General features: G+C 37.6%; 1 protein-coding gene across 1 annotated transcript; it reads left to right on the top strand.

Moving 5' to 3' along the window:
• spdef (SAM pointed domain containing ets transcription factor) lies at nucleotides 1-7,304 on the top strand. Its single transcript, XM_028001752.1, has 6 exons — nucleotides 1-289; nucleotides 4,204-4,645; nucleotides 5,258-5,455; nucleotides 5,586-5,633; nucleotides 5,889-6,023; nucleotides 7,043-7,304. The coding sequence occupies exons 2-6, from the start codon at nucleotides 4,204-4,206 to the stop codon at nucleotides 7,219-7,221; spliced, it is 1,002 nt and encodes a 333-aa protein (XP_027857553.1). The 5' UTR covers nucleotides 1-289; the 3' UTR covers nucleotides 7,222-7,304.
• Nucleotides 7,305-11,320: the final 4,016 nt, after the last annotated feature.

Genomic DNA, 11,320 nt, shown 5'->3' with positions numbered 1-11,320 from the left:
TGCACTCAGTCATCCAGTCACTTGTCCTCTCTCCCTTTCACTTTGTACACACCCCCAGCAGGTGCTTTCACTTGAGGTTTAGTTTGCTGTTGTGCTTTAGGCTGTGTCTTTTAGGTTCAGTGAAATTGTGCCAAAAAAAAGCTTGCGAGGGGGATCCCAGGCCTCAGCCTGGGGCTCAGCATCAGTCATCAAGGAAAAACAGACTGTGGACTGCCTGCTTCACCTTCGTTCATAGGCAGAGAACCGCATCTGCATTGAAGCGTTCTTCCATCAGAGCATCTTTGCAGAGGTAAGAAGACGCCACTCAAACCTAGATCCTAAATATTTTATGTTTGCCTTTATGGTTCTTCTCTTTAATATTTCAATTTAAAAGGGAACAACTGTGCAGCTCTTTGTCAGGAGTTAAAATGATATCATCATTTCATCTTTTTTTAGAAACCAGAAGATTGCTGCACAATTGAACAGGCATAGAAACAACAATAAACCTTTAAATTTTAATTGTATTAAACTCTTTCATCAGAAAGTACATAATCCATGTCATTTTATACTCTTATAAAGACATTTAATGATAAAAACTGTATTAGCACAGTTGCATCTATGCATTACAAAATAAACTTGTTGATTCCTGCATTGAAAATTTCACCTGATTTCTAAAATTGCTGATACGTTGCATATTCAATAAATTAGAATATGCATTTCAACAAGGCTCTTTTATCAGTTCAAAAATGCCTTTTGAAAAATAACCTTTACGATATAATATTAAGCCTACTTTTCATTAGGCTCACATTTCTGTGTTAATTTTTTTTATTAGTTGGATATAATCACCAAGTTGGGATTGCAGTGCCATCATCATCAGAAATGTAGATGGCTGGCTGCTCAAGAGCGATTTTGCAGCCAGACAGTTTCAATTTTACAACTATAAAAGTATAACTTAATTTTATCTTGACAAAACGTTTTAAATCTGAGAATAGAACATTAGTTGTATTTTTATGGGGGAATTTTCCCCATATAATTTTTATTTGTTTTGAAGAGGCAGAGAAAATTGTGTGTTATAAAAAAGATTGGGATATCTGTGCACTGACTATAAACTATAAATAACTAATCATTTAAGGAAGTAACTATTATCCGAAACCTAAAATCATCCACAATCTGCTCTCAGCAGTGCTATTAATTTCTAATAATATTTCTTTCTTGCTGGACAGTGGCAGCCCAACTAAGAATTTTTCTCTAACGAGTTTTTATTACAGTGAAAATACTTCTAGGGTTTCCTTTCAGTTTAAATTCTTATCCGAAATTTGTCTTGATCTTTGTCTTTTAGAAGAACAAAATGGAAAAAGAACCACGACTGCATTTCACTTGCATGTGAATTTAACATAACAGCAAATGATTTACTTGGAGAAAAAAAAGCTTTGTATTAACCAGGAATGGGAAGTTGTGGCCAAAATCGAATCTGCAATCGAATCTATAATCTAGATATAAACAAGAGATGGGGCTGCACATAAAAAACAAAAGAGCAGGTGGCAGTATAAAGAGCTTTTAAAATCCCATTCTGATGTACTGTAGATGCTGACAATGATAAATATCCTCAGTAATCATGAAAATGAACCATTTGGATCAGGCTTCAGGTGCTTGGGTCATATAACTTCCGCTCCCTCATCCATCTTTCCAGGTGACAGGTTTATTTGCTCATCTACCAATGTAGGTTTGAAGGCTTATCTCAGCCATTTAGTACAAATACAATCCTCTGACAGAATTAATTAGGACTAGCAAAAAAAAAAAAAAAAAACGTCTTTGCAGAAGTTCAGTTTCCAAGGATATTGGCCCGACGCCTGTGCACCTGACTGGAATGATTCATCCTGTGGACCATCATCCCCCAATGCCAGTTAAAACAACCCACATAGGGGCTAATAATGACAATCCTGCTGAAAAGATAAAAAAAGGAGCTTTGTGATGGTCTGAACATGATATTCAGAACAGGCTCTGCAGATAATGGAAAATGGGCTTCTATCTCTGATTCATAAAATAAGCAAATATCCATAAAAAGTCTCATGTTATGTCTGAATGTACTTTACAGTGTGAGCTGAGCACCTGCCTTTATTAGTATTGCCATAAAAAGGATCTAAATGAGCGAATCTAACCAACAGAGGTTCATCCAGTAAATAATCACATGAAGCCTTATGATGCTCCTTCCTTCAATCTTGTTCTTTGCAAAATAACTTCCTTAGTCTGCCCAAGATTCCCATGAGAAACAATAACAAGGAAAGGGGAAAAAAAGAGGTCTCCCTTTAACACTCACACTGCAAACAGTCACGCCTGGCTGTTCACACTCCTTTAACTCCACACTCAAATGACACCAGCAGAGCTCTCTGCCAACATGATTTTCACCATTAGATAAAGAATTTCAAATGGCATTTATGGCCTTTTTTGTTCTGATTCACCTCTGAGTATTTATTTTAAACAAAGCCCATACTTTTTGGTTGTTTAATGTCGACTTATTAACTTTAATTTGAACATTTTGCCACATTTTCTCACATCAGTCATGTGAGGTCACTGGTTAATTTTAAGCTCAAATAGTTTCACAGGTCTGCAAGCGCATTCAATTCAGGAGGAAGCAGAACTCAAGGATTTACTTCTTGGCCTAAAAAAATATTCCTTCTAGCAATTTTGTTTTTCATTCCAATGAAAATAGAGGACATTTTTGCAATAAATAACATTCGAGACTGTAGGAAAGAAAATGTTACCAATCATGGTGAAAACACATCAGCTTCCCAGGAAGGAGTTCTTTTCTTTGCAGAGTAAATGGAGCAAGCTCTAAAGCTCCTGAAATGAATATCAGCGTCTTGACCAAACTCATTTAGAGATCAGTCAGAGTCTTAATCCCTCTCTCAACAGGGGGTGTGAGCCTGTATCTTTTTCCTGTGTCCTCTCTTCCTTTTGGAAGAAGGTAATATGGCTAAATTTGCTTCGCTAATGGGTTTAGCGCAAGCTGTTGCACAGCAGAGTTGACACGCAGCAGCAAGCTGGGATACCAGAGGCGTTTAATCTCACTCCTGACGGAGAAAAGTGGAGGATGGGCTGGAGTTTATCAAAAGTTTGGAGATAAAAGGAAGAGGGGGGTTAAGGAGTAGGGGCTGAAAGAGGAATCTTTACAAAATACGAGAACGATAACATAATTCAACTTTGGAGAGGTTTGGAAAAGAAGATATCTCTTTTTTTTATCAATATAAACTTTTGATAGAAAAGAAATCAAATCTAAAATTTTGCTCATAACCTGAATAAATTCCATTGCATTTATTCAGAGCTTAGCGTTAAAGTTGCACTTGACCTAAAAAGTATAATTTTTTGTTATCCAAACTTTATGAGACTTTAATTGTTTGCCCTACACTGAATCAAGCCATTACTCCACTGAACATGTGCTCAGTGGGGACACACTTCCTTTACTGCCACCTCAGGCACAATCACTGATAACCTGGTGTGTGGCAGTAGTGCGACCTCCCATATGCCAGATGTGGCAGGTAGTAATTATTGGTGCCATATGCGAGACTACTCTTTTGTCGCAGGTTACGTAGGCAAATGTTCACTTTGGAGGATGATCTCCTGTTCGGAAGAACCCCACACCCATCAATAAAGGTTTTCACTTGAAAAATATTTTTTTCATTTTTTTTTTTGTGGACACATGGTTTTGGGCACATTTTGTTCATGTTCTTGTCTTTATTATCTTTTTGATTAAAATCTCCAGCTGACTCTGGAGACAGAGGGCCGCCAAGACGGTACCTTGAAAGCCTGAAAGTGGCAGCAGGGCTACCTCAGGTCTCAATACAAGTCATCCACCCCCAAGATGAGAACCATTCTGGGCCACTGACCCACAAATAAGAGACTCAGTCAAATCCATTTTGCCTCATGCCTGCCAGGGGTGGGTGTCCTTTTACTCTCCCTTGAGGTTTATCTCCCAAGAATCTCATTTTGACTTTGGAGAAGCTATAAAGGAAGAACTCAAATCAGCTCCTTGTGTAACACAGGATGGTGTTTCTGGGAGTATAGTTGGTACTTGGAGGAATAAGAATAAGACATAATTTGACAAGATAAGCTTCTACAAGGTTCAGATGTTAGTGGTATATTTATGTTGATACTTTTTTCTGGCATCTTTCAGCCCATTCTGATGCTTGCATGAATTTCAGATCTTCTCTTTGTCTTTCTCCTCAGATGTCGAATCCAGTGAGCGGCTTACCAGAGAGCTCTGACTTTGTGTCCCGGATTGGGATGACAGAGGATTCACTCGTCTTCCGCGAGCGAAACAGGTGCTCTGAAGACCCCTGGGACACAGTTGACATCAAACCCAACATAGAAGCTCTGGAGCGTGGAGGGGGCCTCTATCTGTCCTGCTACGACATGCTCCTCACTGAAGATGCCGCCTTGGTGGTGAAAGTTTCAGAGGGGTCCACTGCACTAGCCGTACCCATGAATCGCATGGAGAGCCGCGAGGAGCCAGAGCAGTGCCCTGTCATTGATAGCCAGGAGCATGGACTCTCCCCTGGGCTTGAGGGTCAGATGGAGGATCGTTCTCTGGAGCAGGTGCAGAGCATGGTCGTAGGGGAGGTGCTGAAGGACATTGAAACAGCCTGCAAACTGCTCAACATCACCCCAGGTAGGCTGTTCGCCACTACCACACCTGTTGCTGCACTTCATCATTTTGAGGAACCTTAATGCATCTAACTGGCAAAGTGAAATGAGCAGTGCTCACTATCTGCAGATAAAAGAATTATTAAGTTGGAGAACCAATCTTACTCCCAAAACCAACACATTTTTGTGTAAATAGCCCAGCTAAGATGACAGCTGTTCCCAATCGTATCCTTACTGACGCAAACGTATGTTTGCCTGCTCCAGGATCTGTTTAATCCTGACCTTTTGAACAAGTTTCCCTGAATTGTGACAGTGATGATTCTCTCCTGGCAGCAGCCGTGTACACAGTCTTAAGGGCGAGGTCTCGCCTGCTTGGAAAGCAAACAAAGGAAGCGGTTTTGTGCATTGTATTGCTGCTGGCTGTTATAAACCTACGTGATCTCCAGTCATCTGTTCACCTGATTAGGACTGCAGTGACATAAAAAGGATAATAACTTTATGTACTTTGAGTTAAGCCTGACAACATTCGGAGAACATACACTTGAAAATGGCTTTGCGTAAGCCAAATGTTGCACATACTGTATTAGAAGAAATTCAAGCAACCTGTTCAGAATAATCATTTCATACCCCATTACAGACCCTACAGAGTGGAACACGGGGAATGTCCAAAAGTGGATGCTGTGGACTGAACACCTGTACAGGTTGCCCCACGCAGGAAAGGCCTTCCAGGAGGTGACAGGGAAGGATCTGTGTGCCATGAGCGAAGAGGAGTTTCGGCAGCGCTCCCCACTGTGCGGAGACATGCTGTACGCTCACCTGGATATATGGAAGTCAGGTATATGATGTCTTCGTTTATTTAACAAACCACAAAAAGAAATGAGCAAATAGACTTTTGTTTAGGTGGAATTAAGCTGTGTGAAAATTACTGTTTCTTCTAACTGATTGTCTGTCACCTTTATCTCCAGCTGCCTGGATGAAAGAGAGGTGCTCAGCTGTAGATACCAAAGCTACAGGTAAGATTGATTTCCTACTGCTTTTTCTTGTATTTAATTACATTACCTAACCTTAATGAAAGCTGCATTAACACAAACAGAAGGAGGCTCAATAAATCTAAAATGCAAGTTTCCCGCCTCTCTTCACTTTACTTCACCATTTATAAGTTCACAATTTTAATTATTACATTATGTGGATTTCAAATAATAAATGTCTTTGTGACATTTTAGCTGGTTGATATCAACAACCTGAAGGACCTGTGTTTTGTTGTGCAGGCTGTGAGGAGCTTTGGTCCGAGGCGGATTCATCCTGTTCAGGTCAACCGATTCATCTGTGGCAGTTCCTCCGAGAGCTTCTGCTCAAACCTCACAACTATGGTCGCTGCATACGCTGGCTCAATAAAGAAAAAGGTGCAGCATCTCCTGCCATTTTACTAAATGTATTTTAAAGTAGCATGACAAATAGGAATGCAAAAAGTAGTGAGGTTTCGGGGCTGGGGGCTCCGTTTGTGGTTCATAAAAATACTGTAGTTTAACTCAAAAGAAATAAGTTTTTTCATGAGTGGAACAAGAAAGTTTTATGCAGAAGACCTGCTATGGAGGAGAGAAATAAAATTAACTTGGTTAGAGAAGACTCTTCATCTGTTTTTCCTGCTTTAGTAAAGCTAGTGTTAGCCTTGCAGCACAGTCAGCTGCTGCAGGAGGTCAGAAAAGTGACAGTATAACATAACGTTTCAGATCCATTTACTGAGATTTGCCATGTGGTTATTTAGACCACCTAGAGAGATAGTTATTGTTGTGAATTTATTAATTATTTCCCAAACTCCATGAAAAAAAACCTCTTTCAGCAGTGAGTTACATGCTACCAGAATATGCAGGATAGACAAGTCTATGAATAAATATTAAACATTTGCCAAGTTTGGCCAGCTAAATTCTCCAACACCGCACATTTTAGTTCAGTTTGAACTAAACTGAACTAAGGTGTTTGTGAATCATGAATTTTTGTACCTTAATATATAACAGCAGAACTGGATCAATCTCAAACCATGTGTTGCTAGTCATTTTAAATGAAAATAATTTTTATTTTAACACATATTCATTGTCATTGCAGTTTTTCTGGAACTGAAAAATTGTGCATAAAAATTATTATTCGCTTATATAAGTAAAATAATTGATTAGTTTCCAATGATATAACTTTTGTATATTTTTCTCCAATTTATTTTATTCAATTATTATTTATTTAATAAAAAAAACAAACTACAGGTCAGCCGTTGGAAAAAGTTGCAGTACTTTTCTTCCTAAGTTCATGTGTTTGACTAGTGACTGAAGTACAAAAATGTATTCACACTCTGTTTTGTACTTGTTGCTGTGTGTTTTTTTTTTTTTTTTTGCTTTGCTTTGTTTTTAAAGATTCCCGTTTCTCCCTGCAGGTATTTTTAAAATCGAAGACTCGGCTCATGTGGCGCGACTGTGGGGACTCAGGAAGAACAGACCTGCTATGAATTATGACAAGCTGAGCCGCTCCATTCGGCAGTACTACAAAAAGGGAATCATTCGCAAGCCTGACGTGTCTCAGAGACTGGTCTACCAGTTTGTTCACCCAGTATGAGGCTTCAGGAGACTGGGATGATGAGAAGGAGACTTATGACAAGAAAACCAAACTATATCTAACAATGCACTTGAACAATTAAACCCAAGATGAAAAGTGACTTTGGACACATGCACTGATAAACGTGCTTTCCTCTGCAGAAGCAATGAGGATGAGAGAAAATAATGCGTTTTATGCTTCTTTTTTTTCCCTGCTGCAGAATCAAGCAAACACATATTACAATAAACAAACTGCCTTGTTGTTTGCATGATCTGCCTGGTGATGGTTCCATGATTAAATTCAGATGTCACAGCTCTGCGCCTTTGCTTTAACAAACAAGCTTCATGCAGTCGCCCCTTTCCAACGCCTATGCTTGTTATGACTTCTGTTTCAGTCATCCACACCGCCACCGGGTAATCTTGTGTTTCTGGACCTGTTAAGCCACAGCAGGTTTCTATATCCCATCTGGGAAGGACAGGAAAGGACACTTCAGCAGTTTTGATGAATTTGGATGCACAAGTGCAATTCTTAAAACTTGCACTTAAAACTCTCCATTCTGTGGTGGAGATGATAAGGCCAATTTTGTTTTTGTCTTTCTCTGTGATAAAAGTGACATTTTCTCCAACAGCACTGCTGAGGCGCTTCATGGTTTAGCTTGTCAGCTGTGGTTTATATAGCTTTATATAGATTGCATTTTAAGTTGCTGATGTTCGAGGACCAACATGCTGAAACCAATTATTCTCATAGTCAAGTGGAGTGCCTTGCATCTTTGAAAATAAGATGTTCACATTTTCCTATATTATTGCTACAAACGTTAGTGTATTTTATTAGGATGATTTTATATTACAGAACACACAGTAAATGTGGAGTGAAAGGAAACATAGTCTAAATGTTTACAAATAAAATTCTGAAAAGTGCGGTGTGCATTTGTATTCATCCCTGCTGAGTCCATACTGTGATCGACCACCTCTCTGTGCAATCAGTTGCGAACCTTGGAGCGAACGCCTCTACCAGCTTTGAACATGAAAATCTTGCCCATTTCTTTCCAAAATATGCCGGGTACAGTCAGATTAAATGAAAAATATGCCGGGTACAGTCAGATTAAATGGAAAAATATGCCGGGTACAGTCAGATTAAATGAAAAGCGTACATACATTTATTTGGATCTGGAACTTCATTGTGCCTTTCTTTCATATGAATATGCCTTGATATAAACAATTTTCTTGTAGCCCTGATTGTATGTTTACACTTGCGGTTATGAATGGAAAAGAAAGGGGAAAACACAAAAGGAGAGAAAAAATTGTTAAAAGGGAAATGAGATAAGAAGAAAGGAGGGAAAAAGGATAAAGAAAATAGTTAAAATTCTGCAACTGCAGAAAGGGAGAAAAAAATCACAATACTTTTCTTTTAAGCAATAGGATTCTCGTTACCACTTCTCTTTAAAAGCCAAACTTGACAGTAGTATTGTTGACGGTTGTGACACAGTGAACATCCATGTCTTTTGTAGATTTGCAGTATATTTATTAGATTTTCAGATGATGAGTGGAAGAGAGCCACATTGTTCACCCTCTTCTAAATTTCTCTACAACTTGACCTCTGACCTGTCTGGTGTATTCCCTGTTTTTATTCAGTCATTTACTGAACTTCTAAATTTATATTCCAACATTAAACACAAATAGCCTCTGGATACTAATTAGGTGACTCCTGAACATGTTTGGCTGCACTGGACTTTACAGTTATATGATAATGTCTGAATATTTACACATGTAATACTTTTCTAAGTCTAATTTTCCAAAATTCTGAACCATGCATTGAATTTATTTCACTTCAGTTATTCATAACTTTGCAATGGAGTAATGTTTTTAAATTACTGGAATAAAGTCAGAATCTTCCAGAAATAATATTTTGACTATTGTTTCCATATTGTACTAATATTGGAACAAAGTCTTATGACAAAAAATGTCATAATGTTAGAAGAATGAAGTCAAAATAGTCCTAGATTAACGACAAAATAACCAAAGAATAACGCAGTATTGCTATGGGAACTCCAACACAAAACTGAGATAAACTGAGGCATGTTGAGCATGCCTCGTGATGTTATAGTTTGGCATCTGTTTTAAAAATAAGGTCATACTTAATCTCTTATCACATCAAAATCAAATTATTACCAGTTGTGGGATTTTAAAACAGTTATGCAAATGTCTACTTCAAAAGAACTACAATGACTTTGATCACATTAGATCTTAAATGCCCCAATAATCTACTTCTTGCGCAAAGGCAGATTTCACGATTCAAGCAGAACACAAGCCTAGACAGAAACTAAATTTGAACTCTATCTGTAGGTAATTTGCAAGAGTTTGTAACGCATGTAAAAACAACCACATTTTGTTTGAAGAGGTATCAAGCTGTTTTAGTTTCACAGCCCTTTCTTTTCTGATGAATGTCCTTACTGACATTTTCTCCTGTAACTGACTTTCTTATGACTTGTATCATAATTACCATTTTCCTCCAGTGGTGAGTGAAGATCTGCCAAGATAAGGTGGTTTTGAGCTAAATGAAGCAGGTAAAAAAAAAAAACACCTCTTGCTCTGAGGTTAGCAGGTAAGAGGTGAACTTGTTACCTCATGTGCTGCTCAAGCTTCAAAGGAACTAAGAGGAAATATGAGTAAAAATTAGTATGTTTAATGAGAAGTCCGTCTTGTTGTGATGATGGGAGCAGTTTACACCATTGTAAAATACCAATATTCTAACAAGCTACAACATGCATGCAAAGTGCATTCTCAGTTAAAATGTGCCTCTGTGGTGAGGGGTAATTATTACCATTTCATACGACTGCTTACATTAAAATTAATGTAAGTTGCACGGGATCAAATATTTTCTCATAGTGCACAAGGCTACGCGGTGATAATTAGAGGGCAAAAATGACTGAAGGAAATAACAGTGTGTGTTTTAGCAACTGTCAACAAGTAAAAGAAACAAAAACAGAGGCCAACCGCAACATTTACTTAGAAAGGCAGGTAGCAGTTGTTTTTCTTCTTTTTTCCATTGAAAGATTTATCTGAAATTCGAGTGACACCTACAATGTAAACAAAGACGAAAAGTTAAAAAAAATAAATAAATAAAATCTTTGCAACTTTATATAATAGTTCCAGAACTTGAAAAGTATTAGTTCACCATACATGATGTTGCATATTTATTTTTAAAAAGTTAAACTGTTAGTTCTGAAAGTTTGTGAATATAGTCGTATTAAGCATATTAATATATCATAAGAAGAGGGAATATCTAAACTGTTATTAATTTGGAGATAAGCTGATTAGTTCGACAGCAAGAGAGTTACTTAAACTAAACAAATACTTTTTTCCTATAAAGAATTGCCTAAACTATAAAATTGTTTGTAAGATATCTTGTGACATCTAGTGGCAGCAATAGATATTGACTTGTATTGAACTGAACATGTTTTGTAAATCATGATTAAAAAATGTTAATCCAGGAAAGACGATTTTTCTCAGTTTAAATTTATACACTAAATGTCTGGGAAATTCAGAAAATATTCTCTTCTAACTGTTGAGTTTCCTGATAAAACTCAACTAGATGAGACATATCTGTCTATCTATCTATCTATCTATCTATCTATCTATCTATCTATCTATCTATCTATCTATCTATCTATCTATCTATCTATCTATCTATCTATCTATCTGTCTGTCTGTCTGTCTGTCTGTCTGTCTGTCTGTCTGTCTGTCTGTCTGTCTGTCTGTCTGTCTGTCTGTCTGTCTGTCTATCTATCTATCTATCTATCTATCTATCTATCTATCTATCTATCTATCTATCTATCTATCTAGTTGCCACTGCAACAAATGTCTTCAAGTGGATGGCTTTTCACTTTTCAATGACATTGACATGCTCTTTACTGTTTAACCAGGTTTGGCTCAGGGAGATATCTAAGTCTGACAAATTTATAATGTTAATACTGTATGTTCAAAGTGCAATTTTAAAGTTTGAAGTGGTATTTTGGCTTCCGCCACATTATAAAAACATGTCTGTTAGATTAACTGGTGACCCATTGGTGTCTTAGGAGTATGTCTGTACTTAAATTAGTCTCAACTGTATTTAAAGACTT

The sequence above is a fragment of the Xiphophorus couchianus genome, chromosome 20, assembly GCF_001444195.1.
Source record: "Xiphophorus couchianus chromosome 20, X_couchianus-1.0, whole genome shotgun sequence".
Classification (NCBI taxonomy): Eukaryota; Metazoa; Chordata; class Actinopteri; order Cyprinodontiformes; family Poeciliidae; genus Xiphophorus; species Xiphophorus couchianus.
This window is presented reverse-complemented; position numbering and strand designations above follow the sequence as displayed.

Bases quoted from the DNA above. Each gene is read 5' to 3' on its own strand.
- spdef (XM_028001752.1), top strand. From the start codon at position 4,204: ATGTCGAATCCAGTGAGCGGCTTACCAGAGAGCTCTGACTTTGTGTCC. The intron at 5,456-5,585 runs GTATATGATGTC...CTTTATCTCCAG, and splicing joins CCTGGATATATGGAAGTCAG to CTGCCTGGATGAAAGAGAGG. The intron at 6,024-7,042 runs GTGCAGCATCTC...TTCTCCCTGCAG, and splicing joins CTGGCTCAATAAAGAAAAAG to GTATTTTTAAAATCGAAGAC.